This window comes from Vigna umbellata, chromosome 3, assembly GCF_029865625.1.
Source record: "Vigna umbellata cultivar VRB3 chromosome 3, Vumbellata_1.0, whole genome shotgun sequence".
Taxonomy (NCBI): domain Eukaryota; kingdom Viridiplantae; phylum Streptophyta; class Magnoliopsida; order Fabales; family Fabaceae; genus Vigna; species Vigna umbellata.
The window spans coordinates 18,445,823-18,467,674 of NC_142167.1; the positions used below are offsets into that span (position 1 = coordinate 18,445,823).

At 30.0% G+C, this 21,852-nt stretch overlaps 3 protein-coding genes across 3 annotated transcripts; 2 read left to right on the forward strand and 1 right to left on the reverse strand.

Annotated features, from left to right (window-relative positions):
• Positions 1–255: 255 nt before the first annotated feature.
• On the forward strand, positions 256–2,151 carry LOC124832309 (UDP-glucose iridoid glucosyltransferase-like). Its single transcript, XM_047306489.2, has 2 exons — positions 256–790; positions 1,076–2,151. The coding sequence occupies exons 1-2, from the start codon at positions 313–315 to the stop codon at positions 1,951–1,953; spliced, it is 1,356 nt and encodes a 451-aa protein (XP_047162445.1). The 5' UTR covers positions 256–312; the 3' UTR covers positions 1,954–2,151.
• A 3,379-nt stretch (positions 2,152–5,530) lies between these two features.
• Positions 5,531–6,276, reverse strand: LOC124832325 (18.5 kDa class I heat shock protein-like). Its single transcript, XM_047306506.2, has one exon. The coding sequence runs from the start codon at positions 6,215–6,217 to the stop codon at positions 5,780–5,782; it is 438 nt and encodes a 145-aa protein (XP_047162462.1). The 5' UTR covers positions 6,218–6,276; the 3' UTR covers positions 5,531–5,779.
• Positions 6,277–16,883: 10,607 nt separating this feature from the next.
• On the forward strand, positions 16,884–20,724 carry LOC124832326 (serine/threonine-protein kinase BSK5-like). Its single transcript, XM_047306507.2, has 10 exons — positions 16,884–17,377; positions 17,483–17,706; positions 17,814–17,949; positions 18,188–18,321; positions 18,398–18,503; positions 18,595–18,680; positions 18,884–19,072; positions 19,233–19,397; positions 19,765–19,878; positions 20,230–20,724. Exons 1-10 carry the CDS (start codon positions 17,296–17,298, stop codon positions 20,470–20,472), a joined length of 1,479 nt encoding a protein of 492 aa, XP_047162463.1. The 5' UTR covers positions 16,884–17,295; the 3' UTR covers positions 20,473–20,724.
• Positions 20,725–21,852: the final 1,128 nt, after the last annotated feature.

The following is a 21,852-nucleotide window of genomic DNA, read 5'->3' on the forward strand; positions in this document are numbered from 1 at the left end:
AGACTAGGTTTGGTCAAATAATTTTAATGAGTGAATAACATGAGTTTTCAGAGTCGTACACCTTCATAGCATAGGCTCGTTGAAACCAAGGTGATAGGTGTTGCGTGTCAAAACCATTCTGTGGAATTCGTAATTAAAGTATCGAAGTCGTTGATTACAAGTCAATACAGACACTGAAGGGACAATGTTTTCACTATGTGAAAGATACATGCCCCTCTCAAATTGTTTATAAAGAGGTACTACCCATATGTTTCTTCACACCAATTTCATAGACACATAGTAGAACACAACACTCTTGCCCGAGTTAGGAAAATGATGGAAATTCAAAGGCACCGTTTGGTTCTAATAACACCACCATTTCAGGGCCACTTAACTCCAATGCTTCACCTAGCCACCGTTCTTCATTCAAAAGGGTTTTCCATAACGGTGGCACATGCCCATTTCAATTCCCCCGATCCTTCCAATCACCCTAACTTTTGTTTTCTTCCCTTGTTCTATGGTTTATCCGACACTCACATCTCCTCCAAGAATGTTGTAGATATTACTGCAACCTTAAATACAAAGTGTGTGTCTCCAATCAAAGAGGCATTGATTGATCAGATTGAGAAAGCAAATATAAACCATGAAAAGATTGCTTGCGTCATCTACGATGGATTAATGTATTCCATTGATTCTGTGGCCAGAGAACTGAAACTACCCAACATAGTCCTCAGAACCACCAGTGCTACTAATTTTCTCACTTATCATACATTTTTGCAGAGACAAAGCAGTGGCTGGCTGCCCTTGCAAGGTATTCATCATTATAAACTCCTATGACTTTGCCAAATGATATGTAATTGAGCTAACGTGGAAAATAATTGAATTGATTTCATGTTAAAAGTAGTATTTTGCATAAACATAGATAGAAAAAACTTTCAGTAAACTGTAACTCTACATAGAAAAATATAAAAATTGACTTTTCTCCAAACAATGATTCCAAAATTTAAAGAACCGATGAAAAGAAACTCTTTTCCCTTTGTCGATGAGCACCATGGTTTTAGTGGTAACGAAACAAGAACTACCACGTTGCATGCAGATTCTATGTCGTTGGACTTGGTGCCAGAACTCGAACCACTCCGATTCAAAGACCTGCCGATGTTCAATTCGTGTGATATCCAGAAACAAATTGCTAAAACAGTGGCAGTGAGACCTTCTTTGGGTGTTATCTGCAACACAGTGAATTGCCTTGAAGAGGAGTCCTTGTATCGGCTACACCAGGTGTACAAAGTCAGTTTCTTCCCCATAGGCCCTTTACACATGATCGCCGAAGAAGATTCTTCTAGCAGTAGCTTTGTGGAAGAAGATTATAGCTGCATAGGTTGGCTCAAAAAGCAACCAAAAGAATCGGTGTTGTACGTGAGTTTGGGGAGCATAGCTAGTTGGGAAGAGAAAGAGCTGACAGAAGTAGCTTGTGGCTTAGCAAACAGCAAGCAGAAGTTCCTTTGGGTTATTAGACCAGGGACAATCAGTGATGTTTCAGAATGGCTAGAATCACTGTGTAAAGATGTTAGAGTGGCAATAGCAGAAAGGGGTTGCATTGTGAAATGGGCACCTCAGGGTGAGGTTTTGGCAGACGAAGCTGTTGGAGGGTTTTGGAGCCATTGTGGTTGGAACTCTACGTTGGAGAGTTTGTGTGAAGGAGTGCCAATGATGTGTCAACCTCATTTTGGAGATCAGAGGGTAAATGCAAGGTTGTTGAGCCATGTATGGAAGGTAGGCCTAGAGTGGTCGAATGTCATGGAAAGGAATGAAATAGAAGTGGCAGTGAGAAGATTGATGGTGAATTCTGAAGGAAAAGAGATGAGGCAGAAAGCATTGAAACTCAAGAATGAAATTAAGATAGCTGTTAAAGATGGTTCTTCCTATGATGCCTTAAATAGGTTGGTCAAAAGTATCTTATCAATGAATCTCTAACTTCATATTAGTGAGATATAGCTTTAGGGCATGTAAAATCACCTTCAGTATAGCAGAGTAGCAGCTGTGAAGTAATTAAGAGTGAAAAAGTTTGAGTTGGTTCTGTGATGATGGAGATGATGGGGATAAATACCTACGTATGTCCAACATCCAATTCATCGTGTTTGTATGGATAAACTCCTATTTATTATTTTATTATATTTCTTGTGTAATTAATAATATGATAAGCTTCTTATAAATTAAAATTAATATTTGTTCTTACAATAGAGATTAGATATAATCAATATTTTCATAAATTTCATTTGAATTGTTTTTTATCGTAAAATTCTTAAAAGGCATCGCTTGTTAAGATAAACTATAATATATATATATATATATATATATATATATATATATATATATATATATATATATATATATATATATATATATGTGTGTGTGTGTGTGTGTGTGTCAAAATAAAAATTAAAATGAAGGCATTTTATATATTTTTTACCTGAGACTATTATTTTTTACATGGATATACGAGTTCTCATATGAGAATATTCTACGATTTTTTTTTTCAAAGAATAATTTTTCATTTAATAATTAGACTGAAGAATTTTATGTTATCAGATAATATTTTTTTTAAAGAGAAACATCATTATATTCATTTAAAATATTAAAAGTAAAGTTTGTTCCCACAGAATAAATGTAGAGACAGATGAATTTGATTTAGGAAAATGATACTTCAACAACCATTTTTGACAACATTTAGACACGCGCACACGTGTCAAAATCTGAGTGGTCCAGTTGGAAAAATTAAATGAAAATGGACCACTCAGATTTTGACACGTGTGCGCGTGTCTAAATGTTGTCAAAAATGATTGTTCAAGTGTCATTTTCCTTTGATTTACTATGATGAATTAAATGCATTGCAAGTGTTGAGGTTGTAGCAGTTTGACTTGGTCAGATCAGTGTCTTGTTGATGAGAAGGTGAAAAAACAAACTTGCTGTTTCATTTTAGTCATACTAGCATAAAGCAAATAACAGAAATATGAGTCTGTTCTTCTGCCAAAGTTATGGTAAAAGATTACCAAGTTTGAAGGGAGAATTTTTTAACATTTAAAGCTAGCAAAGGGTAATCTTCTTACTGTGTTTTCTCAATTTTGTCATGCAGTATGTATAATTTTAAAAACAAATACATCTATTTCATTCCAGTGCGTGTGTGTGGAACACCTTTTGGAGGTGTTTATTAAAGTTCAAAGCCTAGTTAACAAAAATTGTTAACTTTCAAATATTATTAAAATAAAATATAATAATAGATTAAAAATATTATATAATAAAACCAAATTATAATATATGAATAAAAATAATTATTATTTTATTAAATTGGTTTTATAAGATTAAATTCTGATTAAATTCATTATTTTAATATATCAAGTTTATAAAGGATTAAATATATTTTAAGGTTTAGAGTTTAAATTATTAAATCTTTAAATTATTTTAGGATCGTTGAATTGTAATAAAAAGAATGAAATTAAAATCTTATGTTTTCAACTTTGCTATAATTTGATTTTTAAATTTTAATATTGAATAGATATAATTTTCTTATTTAACTGTATTAAATTTTCTTATGTGTTAAACAAAACTTTATAATGACGTTTGAGATGTTAATTTCTAAGCTTAAATATTAATCTAGAAAACTATTTAAAACATAAAAAAAATTATTGTTATTGAATTAAGAGAATTATATATATATATATATATATATATATATATATATATATATATATATATATAATTAAAAAATACAGTATTGTATCTCAGTAACAAATTTCAATTTATTTCACATATAAATGTAAATATTATAAACATATTTAACTTTTTCTTTAATTTTTATATATTTTCAACCTGAAAAGATGGTTGAAAGATCCAATAAACCCTAAAACCAAATTAAAATAAATAACACAGCTCAAAGATTGCATGGTGTAAGTGAAAAGTACTATCAGAAACAATTTCCCATAGAAGGCAACATGAAGATAAAGTTTGCCTTAAAAACCCTACTTTCGTAAGAAAACTGTGCAATCTTAGGAGTCCCTTTCTTCTTCGTGCCTGATTAACATCTTTGTGATGCTATTATTGGAATTAGGAGTCGTAAGAATGAAGCAACAGTGACAGGATTGGTGCAATCGATCCAAATCGAATCTTAAATATTAATTAACATTAAATTTGGATTAGATTTGTCTACCATCTGTACTTATCAAACAGTAACACTTACTCCTTTTCAATCATTCATTAATGCATGATAATCAAAGGCAAATGTAATACTACTCCTTCAAATTCACATATAAGAACTATTTAATCTTACAATCATTAAAGATGTTAGTTTTTTAAATTCTATATAAAAATATATATCTCACAATAGTTCTAATCATACTTTTAATCACATTAAAAATATTTTTAGAATAATAACATTGAATTGAATTAATTAAAATTTTAACCCATCAAAAATGTATTTTTATTCTTTTGTTTAGTTAAGAAAAAAATATATGAAATAAAAAGAATTAGCTGACTTTTCAAAATGACCAATATATGAAAAAAAAAAAATAAACCACTTTAATTGTTCGTGAAAAAATGAACCCATGCACATCAATAATAAATTATCACAAATTCATTGAAAAATTAATTATAAATTTCTTCTTCAACAAATAAAATTATTCCAACCTTCATTTAGAGAAGTGAAATCCTCTGAAGGGATGTTAGTATATTTTTTCACCTTCAAAAAGACTAGAAAATGGAAATAACTAAAAGTGAGGTCTAAAATTGTAATGTTAGGAAAGTTGTAAATTAATGTTTTTCCTTTTACTGGAGTCAACTACAACTTTTATGGGAATTTTCTTCTACTTCAACTCTCTCCAATCCCCTTTTCACGCAGGCTTATCCTAAAGTCCACACGTTCATCAATGGCGTCTTGTTATGCAATACCGTATTCCATCATTATCAATATCAGTATCATACTCCCTCATTTGGAGACATTATAGGAAACACGATTTTGAGTGAACAAGACCCAAGTGCATTTTTCTATCAGGACAAACCAGACTATAAAAAAATCACCAAAAATGAGAAAATAATGTTAGTTACGTTCGTCCAAAAAGTTTATCAGAATAAAGATAACTAAAATTCTGATAAATAAAAAAAATATCAACTCATAAGACTAGAACTGATTGACCAAGCTAAACACCAAAATCAACCGGCCAAGTAAGCAACTTTGAGATGATTTTTCTCTGTTTTCGACAGTAATTTCACCACAACTCCAACAATGTTGCCAAGATCCATGATTCCCAACACATAAAAACAGCTATTGATTATTAGACTTAGACTTGTTCAAGAAGTTTAGAAACATTTACAGATGAGTCGCATTAACCTTAATGGAAAAAGACAGCAGCTAGAGTGGAATCTGAGCAATATCCAACAAACCATTTGGGTATGCTAAAATCACTGGAGGCTTAGGATTGCCACTTCCAGGTTAATTTAAATAAGCCATTTTTAGGGACATAAAAAAACTATGTTAATTTGATAAACTTTGTCTGCAAAGTTAAGCACGCACTAACCATATAGCATCGATTTCCAAACTTTCCAAACAGGCGCACACATACATATAATATTTACATTGGCTTAACATAACAGAGCAGGGTATCGCACACGTCTTACAAAACAGAGTTGGATCCGACACATACACCACACGATACGGTTAAAGATAACGAGAAAGACAGCTTTTGGACTTTAGAGTGAACAGATTGAAGAGACAACAGAGTTTGCTCACTGAGGCTGTCTTTCGAAGGGTTCAGTCGGTGCCGTCGATTTCTACGACCCTGATATTCCTACTAGGCGGTGGAGGAAGGGGTTGGTTAACCTTGGGAACGGTGACAACGAGAACCCCGTGACGCATGTTGGCTTTGAGTTGTTCGAGGTTAGCGTTGTCTGGGATCTTGAACCTGGTCGTGAAGTTGCCACTCTCCACGCTCACTTGGAGCACCCTCTCGTCTTGGAGCTCCACCAGCACGTCTTCGTTGGTGAAGCCGGGAAGCGCCACCTCCCACACGTGCGCTCTGGGTGTCTCCCTCCAGTCCACACGTGTGTTCACCGACGACCCGGATCCGAATCCGAAACCGGGGAAGAAGTTAGAGATGGAAGGAGGAAGAGGAAAATCAAGGAACGGATCCCACTGAGCCAATAGATTGAAAGCGTTGCCCTCGTCCTGGTTCATTGGAACAATCGACATCTTTCACCACTCTCTCTGCTCAAACCACACTATTCTAGAACCTCATTCCAATTAACGCTTTTCTCATTCTTCTTTTTTTTATTCAAAGAGATAACTATAATGTTCTTGGGCCGGGCTAACTAAAACAATTGGGCCAACCCAATTTCTTTCTAAACTTTCAATTAAACTTCATGACTTTAAAATTATGTCAATTTATTTGTCATTCAATAAAATTCACCTCATAAATATTAAAGTTAAATAGGAAGAGTCTAATTTTACATATTTAAAAAATGAATAATTATTTTTTCATTTTTTGGATAATAAAATGTTGCCGACATATTATTGGGGTGAAGACATAATCAAGGAGCATTTGTTTTGTCATATCTGATGGATGGATTTGAAAGTAAAACATTATAGTAGCTGTTACGATCCTTGTTATTATGATCAGATCAGTGCGTGTCAACATGTTTCTTTTCTTTTGTCTGGAGAATGTCGTTGCGTGGTTCAATTAACTGTTTTCTACTTTGAGTATACTAACGTTTTACGTGTTTTGCATGTGTTAAAGACTTATAAATTAGTCGGTCATGGTATTATGTATATGAAAACATTCTTATTTCTTTAAAATAACGTTGTTAATACTGTCAAATATGTGCGTCCACGACATACATTAACAATTACATATGGATAAACAATTCAATAGTTTATTTAAGCAGAGGGCACATAATTAAAGTTTAAAAGTTTGGTCAGGATGTGATCTAACAGCATTGAAACTGCCATCACAATTTAAAACCCTTATTATAATACTATTGGCTTCAGATTAGTAAGAAGACTAATATTAAGTTATCCACAAAACATTCTCATCAAAAAATTGGGTATAAAGTGTTACTCAAAACATTGTCAAGAAAACGTAATTTAATCTTATTAAATTATTTAATGAGATAATAAATTAAATATTTTAATTATTCTTTTACATCTATACAACTTTGCATAAATATTCCTAGTTATATTTTTTTTAGTAATAAAACAGAACTTAGTTTATCATTATATCAGGTTTTATTGTTTTAAGAAATCACTATTCCCAGATATCAAACATTTCATAATTTTAGTTCAATACTAGGCTTTCCTCAAATTAAACATAACCAATTTTTATAGTCAAACATTAACCAATTTCAATAATCAATAAAACTTAATGTTAGATCACACACGTGTATACAAATAAATTTCAACAATATATATCTAATGGTTGCCTTTCGTTTCTAAAAAGACCCTTTTAGAAATTGGATAAGAAAAACGTTTTGGCCTACGTGATAAAAATTCTATTGTTGTGAAATGGATCAAATAAATAATATATTGTTTATTTTAAGTTAGATTAAATGAGTCTAAACGTTATCGAATGTGGACTCATTAGTTAGTATAACATTTAGGTTTTGACTATGGTTTTTATTAAAGATTTTGTGGATAATTCGTTAACGATTGAATATAAGTTTTACTAAAATAAGTTTTAATAATATATTATAAAATAATTATTATGGTGATATTTATATATTATAAATTAATTTTATACTATTAAGAATACTTAAAAGTTTAAATGTGAGTTTAAGTTTTACATTGAATTAAAATGAAAAAATTGATTATTACAAGAATGCAAATTTATAAACTTATTATCTTAAAGTTTTGGATTAAATGTGTCAATTATTTATATGAATTAGGTTCATGCATGTTTCACCAGTATTGTATTTTTCTAGTAATTAACTTTCGAAATATACTTCTTACTTATATTAAGTAAGAGTACTCGTGTAGCATTTATATTGTTTGTGTGATGAAAATATATATTTTGAAAAATCTCACATCATATAAGATAAGTAATGAGGTGGATTATAATGTTTATATTAAAGTCCATGATATTTATATGTCCTGATAAAAAACATTTTAAACTTACATTTATCTTGTATTTTATACTTTTATAATAGTGTTGGGAGTTTTGGTTTAAATTATTACTTTACAAAGTGTAAGTGCATTTGGTGTCAAATAACATGAAAGAATAATTAATGTGTTTTAAAAATTTTCACATGATATTATTTTCGAGTTATTTTGTGATTATCATGATACACATGACTTTTTATTCAGTTTTGGAGTTTATTATGTTATGTATTGTTTTGTTGATTGTTTATGTCTTATTAATAGAATAATTTTGAAAGTTTTACATTTATAACAACTTTTTTAATAAGGTAAAAGAACGAATGCCTATAATTTTTTACAAATGACTATTGATGAAAGAGAATGAATAACTTTGGATTAATCAGTTTTTTCAAACTATTAAGATTAAGAAATGTTTCGATAGGAATTTGTGCAAGACCGAGAGACTAACCTTTTCAAAACGTAACACCTGGATCTCCTTCTTGACGTGTTCTCCTTGCCTCCAAATGCTTGGACTGTCTGGACAGCTCGAGTGTCCCTACTCCACTCGGTTGTACTCTTTCTCCGCTCGGTTGTACTTTTGACTAGAGGGAGAGGTACTGTAAAAGATGCTCTGACAAGTTAGGAGCGGTTTATTAAAATGTTTATCACGGTCGAATATTTGAGTCTCGTAGAGTGTGAATTGAACGTACTTAACATTTGTCCCTGTCATTGTATTTATAAGTGTTTCATAGACCAAATAAAAACAAACTTACGTGGAGATTCAGTTAATTATTCATAAACGGCTTATTAATATCTTTAATCAAATATCTTTGGTTATTTTACCTTCTTACTTAGACCTTTGACTCAACAATAATATCTTAAACGTTGACCCAATTATATCCCAACATTATAGAGATGTACCGAAGAGTCCTGAGCGTCCATACTCATACAAGAAACAAATTTACGCTATATTTACATTCGTTCGTAAATGAAAATGTTTGTTTGTTACTTGAAAAGAGTGAAAACTCGTGAAACTGAGTTGATGTGCAAACGAAGGTGTTGTTAATCTAACAACATTTATTCTTTATTTTATGATGATCATTTTCCGAAATTAAATGGTCTTGGTGGTGTAGGAGCAGGGACAGGGATTAAGCAAAGAGCAAGCATACATATGCATGGTTTGTTACATCACATGCCTTTCTCGATTTATACTTTGCTATGAAAAGCCACTGCTGTTTTTACCATTTCTATTAATCTGCATTAATAACATGCCATGTCCTATGTCCTTCCCTTTCAACGACAAAGACTCAAATTACACCACACTGCGTCAAACCACGACATCATTAGTATTACACATGCCTCTGTACTTTTTTCTCCACACTACCAATTCCTGCATCCAACCACCCATCACCTTTCACAAAACTTCCCATCTTTTCATACCTTTTACTCATAAATCCTATATGGATCAAATCAAACTATTCTTGTGTAAACCTCTTGTCTGGATATATGAAACTTTACATTTTCATTTATACCAATTGTCACCTTGTATATTTACGTATCTAAGACTCCAACTTATAATCATTAGTTTTAAAACAATTTTATGAAATAAAATCTATCTACTCGATGATATTTATACGAACACGTGGGTTTGGATTTGTGAAAAAAAGAACAGAGATTCCTTTTTCCTAGACTAATCCGAAAGGTGCAGAATTTTGTTCAGAGGCATGTTGGAGATTTCTCTGGCAAATCCGAGAGGGTGTCCACAGTGTCTGTGGTGAAATCTTGGGAAATTTTATAAAAATGTGTGAATGATGCAGAGGGTTGCTTGCAAGTTAGTTTTGTTTATTGTGAGAAGATGAGTGGGATATGGTGTGTGTGGCAGTGAGAGGTGGAAAGTGGATGAAGAAAATAGGGTTTGATGGAAGATTTTTTGCTTTACCATGTAGGGGTGTGTCTCCCAAAGAGGTGCATTATTAGTGGAGGTGTTAAAAGAAAAATAAGGGACCATTGGTGTCAAATGTTCCTCCACCAACAATTATGAGAAATCTTATAGCTGGATCAGGATATCCTGTCCAGATAAAAATAAAGCATAATGCCTTTTTTCCACCAATTAATAATTCTCACTAATTATTATTTCTGTTGCCAGATAAATTACTATCTATTATTAATTATCTATTTATTTAATTCTTCTAAATATATATATTTTATGATCTTACACAGGGGATAAGGACGATCAGGTGGATATTGTTTATCCTTCTTCCAAACAAAAAAAGAAACTTATTTGTTATTTGCCTGATATTTACTTAAAAGATATCACGAGTGTTTTAAAATATGTAAATATTCATGTATATTTATGAATATTTTAAAAAATACATCTTATAAATTTTTAAAATAAATTTAAATAATATTATAAAAAATATAATATATAATATAAAATCAAATTTAATTTTAATAAAATATAAATTAAGTTTTAATTTTATTTTTTTTAATAATAAATTTTCACTTAATCTTATAAGTATATTTAATCTATTATAAACTGATATTAAAATATATGTTGCATTCCAACTTGATATAGTAATTATTTATCACAAATTTATCTGTAAATACTTGTAGACAAAATTATTTATTATTTTTGTTGTTCTTAATCTTATATACGATACAACATAAAAAGAAATTAACTTTACATAAAGAGTAATTATTGTTTCTAAATATAAATTCTTAAATTAATAAATTCATAAATATCCTTTTATACCTTATTTAACTTTTTCATTTATATAATTTTATCAATATCAAACTTAGAATCTCGCATGTAATTCTTATCACGATAAACTAAAAATAAATAAAAAGAGTGCATGAAAGTGACATAATGACTAGTTTGAACTGAATGTCTTAATTAACTATCATAATCCCATGAAGAATCAGCAGCCAAAGCTTACAAAAGAAAACTACGGCCACTTCTGTCTCATTGAAGACACGACACTTTCATTTGCTTTCGCGATTCATAAATTATTGGGGGAAATATGTCCTTTTCAAAAGGTTAAATATGTTTTTAGTCCCTAAACTATTGACCGTTTTTGGTTTTCGTTCCTCTTCCAAACTAAGGTACAATTTGGTCCTCAATCTTTAAAAAACGTTCGTTTTAGTCGAAAAAACGAATGTTTTGAGGACTAAAAACAAAATTTTGAGGACTAAAACGAACGTTTTTCTAAAGAATGAGGACCAAATTGTACCTTAGTTTGGAAGAGGGACGAAAACCAGAAACGGCCAATAGTTTAGGGACTAAAAACATATTTAACCCTTTTCAAAATAATATAAAACTCACAAGCATAACAAAATTAAATTGAACTTTTTTTTTCATTTAGTTTAGGTTTAATGTCTCAATAGGTCCTTATTTTTGTTCAGAATTTGAAATAGGTCCCTTTATTTTTTGGCGTCTCAATTGGGTCCTTATTTTTGTTAATTTGATGCAAATAAATCCTTTTCGTCAATTTCATCAAAAGGCGTTAATGAATGTGTGACGTGGCCTTACACGTGTCAATACTGTCCTCAGGCCACGTCACACATTCATTAACGTCGTTTGATGAAATTGACGGAAAGGATTTATTTGCATCAAATTAACAAAAATAAGGATCCAATTGAGACGCCAAAAAATAAAGGGACCTATTTCAAATTCTGAACAAAAATAGAGACCTATTGAGACATTAAACCTTTAGTTTATACAAACTGAATAGTTCTTAAATAAAACTTTATAAACTAACCGATAGTATTTGAAATTGAAAAATATATTTGACAATGAGTTCACTTATAATAGTAAAGTGATTAAGGTAGTTTAAGAAATTCAGTTAACTTGATTTGCAATGCAGTGTAGTTCACTCTACATAAATAAGTATATAGTTTATTTCAGTTGAACTGCTTTGGAAATAAAATTAGTTTTATTTAAATTTAATTTAACCATTTTCCGGAGCTTAATTACTTAGTTATAATAGTTAGAGATAAAGGAAAAAAAGATATTTATAACTTCCGTCAAATCAAAGTGGTTCCGCGTTTGGTAGCACATCAACGATGTCTTGAAAAACAAAATGTTCTCCAGTGTATAATATATATTTAGATTAAACAAACATAATATATTATTAATAAATTCAATATATTTCAAACATTAAATTCATTGAACAGTATAACAATGGGATATTTCACAATAGTATGAAATTTTCTAATACCGATAATATTGTACATAATAAATATAATATTATTATTATTTTGATATATGTAAGAAAAAAAATGTTCACGATTTTTAGGAGTCGAAAGAGATAATGTATATTTTTTCTCTTTATTTAATTATGTTTATAAAGGATAGTAAAGTAAGTAACTCTAAAACAAATAATATTGATTTTAATAATATTATTTGAATAAAAATTAAAGTTAAAACATTAATATTTTTATAAAAAATAGTTAAAGTCACTCTTGTATTTTAATCTCTATGTAAATGATATGTGTTTTTACACTCAAAAATTGTTTAAAAATAAATGTTATTTATAATTTCTATATGTCTTTTCTCTTTTAATATATTAAATTTTTTTATATAAGAAAAAAATTGCGATAAAAAGATAAAAACTCCAAAAACACCGTGCTTAAGTGAATTTATTGACATAACATCTTATTTGAGGATTTAAAAAATATATAATGATAATAATAATACTAATATAAAAGTCTTCACACTATAAGAAATAACTTTTATTATATCAATTACATATATAATTAAGCTTATGCTTTGAAAACGTTGAAAAAAATAATTTTCTCACACGTAAAAAATATTATATGATAACGAATTGGATTGGCGGGTAGTTCTATTTATTATCTGTCTGGTTTAAATTATATTATTTTACTATTTATTGTGTTATTCATTGAATATTTAAAAAAAATCCACATTTTCTTTTGCATGTACATTTGAAGATATTTTTATATTTAGTTTTTTTATTATTTATATAACTTTATTTAAAAATAAATCTTTAAAATGTAAATTTAAATAAAAATAACTTTTAAGTATAATTCAAATTAAATTACTCAATAAAATATTTATGTTAATATATTTATTTTAAAATAAATTTAAATGAAGTGTACCAAAATATAAAATTTTAAAAAATTATTCTTTTATAAAATAACTTCAATTTTATAAGTTTAAATAGAAGATAAAAATATATGAAATCAAATTTTAAATAATTACTTCATGATTAATATTTTTTTATTGGTAATTTTACTTTGATACATAAGTTGATAAATGATAATGTACTTACTTACACCTATTACATTCGAGTATCTATTATATATATATATATATATATATATATATATATATATATATATATATATATATATATATATATATATATATATATATATATGATTTGCTAACGAGCGTCCTGTTTTTTAGTGGGTATATTTAGTACACGGTTTTAGTAGACAAAAATACCTTTATATATCATCTATTCTAAGTTTTAAGGTTAAGGATATTTTAATAATTTTCATTCTCAAAACTAAAAAAAAACTCGAAACCCTTGTTCACCACCTCCCTCGTTCCTCTCAAATCTTTATTTTTCATCTCTCTCACTCCACCAACATTTTCCTATGGTAGCCCCAACAGAAAAAAAATCAGAAACACTGGCTGTTAAACAATCTTACAAAAAATGATTTTATAATGAGTTTTCATTTTATAATTTTTGTCTTATCTAATTTTATCCAATTTTCACAAGCATAAAGAAATTGGTATAGGACCTGGAAAAAATTAGAAATACTCGCGGTTAAAGAATTTCTTACAAAAAATGATTTTATAATGGGTTTTCATTTTATAATTTTTGTCTTATATAATTTTATCTAATTTTCACAAGCATAATGACATCAAAGGAATTGGTAATTGGCCTGGAAAAAAAATCAAAAACTCTCGTTGGTAAACAATTTCTTACAAAATAATGATTTTATAATGAGTTTTTATTTTATAATTTTTGTCGTATATAATTTTATCTAATTTTCACAAGCATAATGACATCCGAAGGAATTGGTAATTGGCCTGGAAGGTTTTTTCAGAGATGATTATTCAACCTATGTAGATGATGAAATTAGAGAGGTTAGTGAAGATGGTGAAATTGAAGACATCTTGGATGAACCTTTGCCTGAAAGTGAATATGTCAATGACTCAACTCTTTACAAAAGCTTGTTTAACGACAAGTATTTCTGATTTTTTTAAAACTTAGAATGCATGATATATAACAATAAATATATATATATATATTTGTTTCGTGCATATTTTATCCATATTATCTTTACATATCTATACAGTGAAATGACTTTAAAAAATTAGAAAGATACTCAATCAATTAATTGAAAAAGTTATTAACATGCGTAATCAAAATTTAAATATGAATTTGCCATGATAATTTTTAATTTAACTTAATAATGTAACGTTTTAACTGCCAGTTTAGAGGGCATCTAATTGGTAATTGCGATTATTAATTATAGCTTTAAAATTCATTGATGTTTGAACACATGAATATTAATTTATTTGGACTCTTGTATCGAAATAAAGTGTTAATTGGGGGTGTTTAAGTAACCAATTGCCAATAATCATAAAGACAAGCATAATATAAATTAACATAAGGTCACTAATGAAATTAATGAAACTTCTCAATCCTTGTGACACTACTGTATATAAGACAGGAGAATGTTGAAAGTGACTAGATAATTATTAGGACAACAATAAATGTATCTAAGTATCTGTAATAATATGCAACTAATGTTTTTACTTTGATAGTGACCCTTTTACGTGGCATACTTCAATATATAAGACATCAATAAAATATATATAAAAATTCCATATCGTTTATAAATAAAAAGTTTAATAAACAGGATTAGTAAGATGATCAATTAAATGCCTATTTTAAATTAGTCATGGAAAAAGTTGTCCTGATAAAAAAATAAAATAAAATTACCAGTAGTTAATAATGATTAAATCTTCGTCTTACTATTATTTATAATAATCCTTTTCACCGTAGCACCGAAGTTTAAAATAAAATCTAACATACGTTTTAATCTCATTAAACAAGTTAATTAATTACGTTAAACATAACTGTATTTCTATTGTTTTTAATAAAGACAGTTGGTAACTTTGCATCTTTTACAAGGAATTATATGTAAACTGATAAAATTATTACTAATTAAAAAAGTTATTATTTTTTAGTTGAAAAATTAAATATTCACTATCCAAGTTTATTTTACACTTTATTGATTAGAATCAGTTAGTTTTAAAAAAACTATTGTCAAAACACGTTGTGTTTTGACTGATATAAGTTTGAAATATTGCTGATGTCTCTTTAACTGTGAAATAAGTAAGGTTAGAAAGAAAATAAAGTATTTATAAATGTTTAAGGTCCTCGATAAATTTATATTTACTTCTCACGAAAAATATTTTATATCAATATTACCCGATAAACGATTAATAAAGTAACATTAATTTAAGGCAAGTAACTTGTTTAACTAAATTGTAAAATCAACCTAAATTTTTAATAAAAGAATTAAAAAACTGATAAAAAGTTAAAGAAAAAAATAAGTGTATAGTAAATCATCATATCAATGAAAATGGTTGATATAGTATCATCTAATTTTTAAATAAAATAAAACAAACTTAAAACATTTTTTTGTCTAAATAAATATAATCATGTTATTGATAACATTAATGTCAATTACTAAAACTTTTACTTAAATATTATATTTAATATTAATTTTGTGATACATTTTTCTAATATTTTCAATTAAATTATTATTATTATTATTATTAATTAAATATTTATTGTTTAATTTTTTATTAACTGATGATAAAACTATTATCTTATTTTATCATCAGCTTGTTTATTTAAATTTATATATTAAGAAATGTGAAAATTTGTTGTGAATATAAAATAATTTTGAAATTAATAAAACAATAAATAATTTTATTATTTCCAATACAAATATTTTGATAATAATAATAGTAAACAATAATTATAATGGTAAACATTTTCTTTCGTATTATACAATTTTATTATTCAATAAATTTGAATTAAAAAATTACTTAGGATTTATTTAAATATTGTTTATATTCATCACAAAATTTGAAATACTTAATAAACTAAAATAATGTATCAAGATTCAATTAATTTTTTTTGAAGGGGTGAAACTTAAAATTAAATATTATGATATATTTATATTAAATTTTTATATTTAAATATTCAAAATTTATACTGTCAATTAATATTATTTTTGTCATTTTATATTAAATTAATTTGTATTAATCATTAAGAAAAATGTAAATGATTCTCTTTATCGGTTTAATTTTAAAACTAAAAAACCGGACCAAGTTTATGAGGTATAATTTGCTTGATATATTTTGGAAAAACTATTTATTGTACTTTTTAACCTTTTGTTTATTTAAAAAAAATAATTAAAAATAATAGTGGTTTATCAAAGTACATTAACGTAAAATTATTTTAAAAAATACAGGGGATATATGAAATAAAAAGTAATGATTATAATGATAATCATATATATATATAATATTTATGTTTTATAAGAATGAGTTATTTTTTATTATTTTAATATGAAAAAACATCTTATTTTTAAAGTTAAAGAAAACCATCCTGTAGAGGAGATTTTATGTATGGTTGTGTCTCCATCCAAAACAAAGAAACCTTAAAAAGTAAAAATGTTAGAGACTAATAATAATGAAAATAATAATTGAAAAGGGTAAAAGCAAGGAAGTGCAAAGGTGTGTGAGAAGAAAGGAGGAATGATGAAGAGAAGAGGTGACTGATATCATTCATTCACTGCAGCAGGAGCAGCACCACCGCAGCAAACACACACCAAAGAAAAAAAGAAAACCTTTCGATCCCAAAAAAGTCATCTTTTTTCCCACCCCACTTTCTCTCTTCCCAAACACCGCCGTATTTCGCTTTCTCCTTTCTTTTATCCCTTCCATGCCATACTCCTCTTCAATTTCCCTTTTTTAATCTTATCTTTCTTCTCTCTAACCCCTTCTTCCATTAAACTGACACATCAAGACCTGTTGCTGTTGGAGAGCAAAAGGGTCTCATTTACTCTCTCTCTTTCTCTCTCTTTCTCTCTCTCACACACAACACACATACTCTTTTTTCTCTTCTGTGATTGCACTCTCTCCGATGGGAGCTCGTTGCTCTAAATTCTCTCTCTGCTGGTGGCCTTCCCACGTCAAATCAAACCTCCATGATTTGTCTGATAATGGTGACTTTCCTTTTCTACTTCACTGGGGACATACTAAAACAAAACCAAGAAGGTATTTTTAATTTGAATGCTAACTTCATCTTTGCTTTTGATTTGTGGGTAAAGATGATGATGGGAAGAGGAATGAGAAGGATCCTTGGGGAGGGTTCAGTGAGTACAGTTTGGATCAGCTGAGAGTTGCCACCTCAGGATTCTCACCAGACAACATTGTCTCGGAACACGGTGAGAAGGCTCCAAATGTTGTCTACAAAGGGAGGCTTGAGGACGATAGGACGGTTGCTGTGAAGCGCTTCAATAAGTCTGCTTGGCCTGATTCTCGACAATTCCTAGTTCGTGCTGCTGCTTCTGCTTCTGGTTTTTGCTTTTTCTTGCGGCGTGTGGTGTGAATGGAATTTTTATGTCTGATTTTGGTCTCTTGTTTGGTTGGACCTTTCAGGAGGAGGCACGTGCTGTGGGGCAACTGAGGAGTGAAAGATTGGCTAACTTGGTTGGGTGTTGCTGTGAGGGAGAAGAGAGATTGCTTGTTGCAGAGTTCATGCCCAATGAAACTCTCTCTAAACACCTTTTTCATTGTGAGTTTTCCATTTATTTTGTTTATGTGCTTTATTTTTATTCTGCAATCAACATAAGATAAGATCTAATGTTGATCTCATTTAGTTAAACCCTTTGTCATTTTCAATATTTTGCTTTAGAAGCTACATCAGGAGTCAAATTTGAGTGATGTGCTCTCTCAAATCTGTCCCCGTGTTTGTTGAAATATCTTTCCCATTTCATGCCCTGATTTTGTGACTTGAATGAACTGGTCTGCAGGGGAAGCCCAGCCTATGAAATGGGCAATGAGGCTGAGGGTGGCCTTGTATTTAGCTCAAGCTTTGGAATACTGCAGCAGTAAAGGAAGGGCATTGTACCATGATCTTAATGCTTATAGAATTTTGTTTGATCAGGTACTTCACCTTTTAACCTCTTTTTGTGCCTCTTTCGTTATGTTTTGACAACTTATGTGGTACCATTGGTGGACAGGAAGGCAACCCTAGACTCTCTTGTTTTGGACTCATGAAAAACAGTAGGGATGGCAGAAGCTATAGTACAAATTTAGCCTTCACACCTCCAGAGTACTTGAGGACAGGTGATATAGCCTTTTCGTTAATATTGTATTATTTGGGGCTAAAGGACCTTTTTTGTTAATTTCGTGCCTTCTGGTTTTTCAAATTTGGCAGGAAGAATCACTGCTGAAAGTGTAGTTTACAGTTTTGGCACCCTATTACTTGATCTTCTCAGTGGAAAGCATATCCCACCGAGTCATGTACATTCCCTCTTTCCCATTTGGTGTTCATTTTAATTTACGGCGGCATTTTTGTTTAGTAAACTTTGACCTTTACAATGTCAGTTCTTTACGGTTGGATTTCACCAGATTTGCAGTAACATCATTGTTGTTTTGGTTTAAAATGATTATATTCTATGTAATGTTTCATAAACAAAGAGGTATAATAACCCCTTTACATGCAGGCACTTGATCTTATACGAGGCAAAAATTTTCTGTTGCTAATGGACTCATGTTTGGAAGGTCATTTTTCAAATGATGATGGAACTGAGTTAGTGAGATTAGCTTCGCGCTGTTTACAGTATGAACCTCGTGAGAGACCAAATGTTAAGTCGCTCGTGACTGCTCTGACCCCTCTTCAGAAAGAAACTTCGGTATGCCCTTCTTTTTCCCTCCTGCTGTTTTTTTTCTTTTCTCAAGTTATTCTATCAATTCAATCAAGGATCAAAGCTTACTTGGCTGATATGTATATATCAATGAAGGCATTTGGAATCGTAGAAACGTACTTGGTTTGAAGCTTGTGGTATTTTGCAGGTACCGTCATATGTTTTAATGGGCATACCAGATAGGAGTCTGTCATCAAAGGAAACAGTTTCATTAACACCTTTTGGTGACGCTTGTTCCAGAAGAGATCTGACTGCAGTACATGAGATTTTGGATAAAGTGGGCTACAAGGATGATGAAGATGTTGCTAATGAGGTAATTCATAGGTTCAATTTCTTTCTCTACTTAGACTTCTAATCAGCGAGTATAGGGGCCTTCCATTTTTGTCTACACAATTTTGAAACTTGCTTGATGCAGATCTAGTTGTTTGACGCTGGTCATGGGTAACTAAAGACATCACGTTGTAAATCTTTCATATCCATGACAGTTTACCTTTTGCATTTCTTCATTCTAATGCCAACTTCTGGTTTTGGTTCTGCTTTTCCAATGCCAGAAACAAATTCTGTAGTATGACAAACAAAGTGTTTTTTGCTAATTCTTTTGTACTTCATAGCAGAACTGGACCTCCCTTGTATAATGAGATTTATGGATTTGTATTTTGTCAACTTTCATGTTGTCACAGCTTTCCTTTCAAATGTGGACAAATCAAATACAAGATACTCTAAATTCTAAGAAGCAAGGCGATTCTGCTTTCCATGCTAGAGACTTCTCTACAGCCATTGACTGCTATACACAAGTAAGTCAGCTTGAAAAATAAGATCTTCAATGCATCCAAACTTAAACACTTTGTAACGTCAGAGTGTCTACCCTTTAACACTGCAAGATTGATAATTACTTTGTTAATGAAGTATTTACTGGCATGTCTACCAACAGTTACTTTTCTAGATTGAATGTTTTGGCTATTACAATTTTGGTAGAATAATACTTGGGGAAATTTAAAATGATACTTTATATCTTCGAAGTTGCAAGAAGAGGGAGGCATTACCCGCAAAGCATTGAAAATGAAGATTCATCTATATAGTTAATGGATATGCATGCCAACTTTCTTTTGCTAGACCGAGTTTCACTGTTCTTGTTTTGTGTGTAGTTCATCGATGGTGGAACCATGGTATCACCTACCGTGTATGCCAGACGCTGCTTATGCTATCTGATGAATGACATGGCTCAAGAGGCACTTGGAGATGCCATGCATGCTCAATCAATATCTCCAACCTGGCCCACTGCATACTATCTTCAAGCAGCTGCTCTCTTCAACCTTGGCATGGACAATGATGCACAGGAAAGTCTTAAAGATGGAACAACACTGGAAACCAGGAAGTATAGAAACTGAAACTGTATAGTCTTTTTCTCTCTTCTACTTCCCCTCATTGATCAAGCGAAATTTTTACATATCACTGTTAGTTGTATGTAATTTATATATGCTTTTTAGACTCCTACGATGACTCTATGGCCTCCCTGCATTCTCTTGTATTTTTGGTCCAATGATGTGAATCTCATTGCTCAGATTCTCATTAAAGATTTCCTATTTCCAACCTAAATACTTAACAAATTCACGAACTAGTAAATATTAGTATTTGATTCACGTCTTCACCACTATGCGCAATTTGGTCAGTAACTAGTAACTAGCACACTACATACTATTATTATCTGATATGATGTTTCATAATGAATAATTGTATAACTTGGATTAGATACGATATTTCTCAGAAGTTTCAAACAAGGTGATGGCTCTTTTTAGTTTCACACTTTAACCCAAGAAGACTTTGTAGCAGATATTATGCATCAGAACTTAAAATGTTTTTTTATTATGAATTAGTAACATTCTAACAAGCATAGCTCAGCACAAATTTGTTTTGGTGGTAAAGTAGTTTAGTACCATTCAGAACAAATTTAAAAACAACGGAGAATTGTAGCATGAAGAAAGCATCATTAGTACTATGATAATATATATTGAAACACATACACATGATAGCCTGCTGATGAACCCACAAATAAAATAAACTGTCATTGGTAATTGTGAAATAAACATACATTTGTTTTCCTCCTTGACAACATAAATCATGGTACGAAATTAAAAGAAAAGTTCTTAGGATATAACTAAACAGCATAACCTATAAACTGTTACATATCAATTATGCCTGAGTTGGTTTATGATGTTCACTGCTTCAACAGGTGTCTGTTAAAATATACCATAATTGTTGAAGCCAAAATACAAATTCAGAAACAAAAATAATGCGTGAAGAAATTCACTGCGAGAAGATGATAATAAGTATAGATTTTGAGTCAGACCATGACAAATGTCTCAGCAGAGCACAAAGTCTGTAAAAGGAAAATTATTCAATGTCAGAGCCAACTGACAAACGCGAAAAAACATGTGAAGGATACTTACATTCATGTAAGGCATTCCATATTGACCAACTGAACCGATTTTTGTCCCAGGGCCTATTTTTTCATGTTTAATGTTGCTGAATCAGAAAAGAAATAAAAGATATCACAAAAAAGGATGAATTAGTAGAATTAAACCTGTCTTGTTACCTAAAGATGCAGATTTAATTCCTCGTTCTCAAAATGATGCCAGTCTTTTCTATGAACCTTGAATCTGGAAAATTTTCCCATCTCTACCTTCTCAGCCTAAAATTCAGGTACCAAAAAAGGATTACAGAAATAGATAAAATTATGTCTTTTGCTTATATTTCTGTACTGCAGATGT

Coding starts and splice junctions, on each gene's coding strand:
- LOC124832309 (XM_047306489.2), top strand. CDS start 313: ATGATGGAAATTCAAAGGCACCGTTTGGTTCTAATAACACCACCATTT. Junction 791..1,075: donor TGGCTGGCTGCCCTTGCAAG/GTATTCATCATT, acceptor CGTTGCATGCAG/ATTCTATGTCGTTGGACTTG.
- LOC124832325 (XM_047306506.2), bottom strand. CDS start 6,217: ATGTCGATTGTTCCAATGAACCAGGACGAGGGCAACGCTTTCAATCTA.
- LOC124832326 (XM_047306507.2), top strand. CDS start 17,296: ATGGGAGCTCGTTGCTCTAAATTCTCTCTCTGCTGGTGGCCTTCCCAC. Junction 17,950..18,187: donor CTCTAAACACCTTTTTCATT/GTGAGTTTTCCA, acceptor ACTGGTCTGCAG/GGGAAGCCCAGCCTATGAAA. Junction 18,504..18,594: donor TCCAGAGTACTTGAGGACAG/GTGATATAGCCT, acceptor CAAATTTGGCAG/GAAGAATCACTGCTGAAAGT.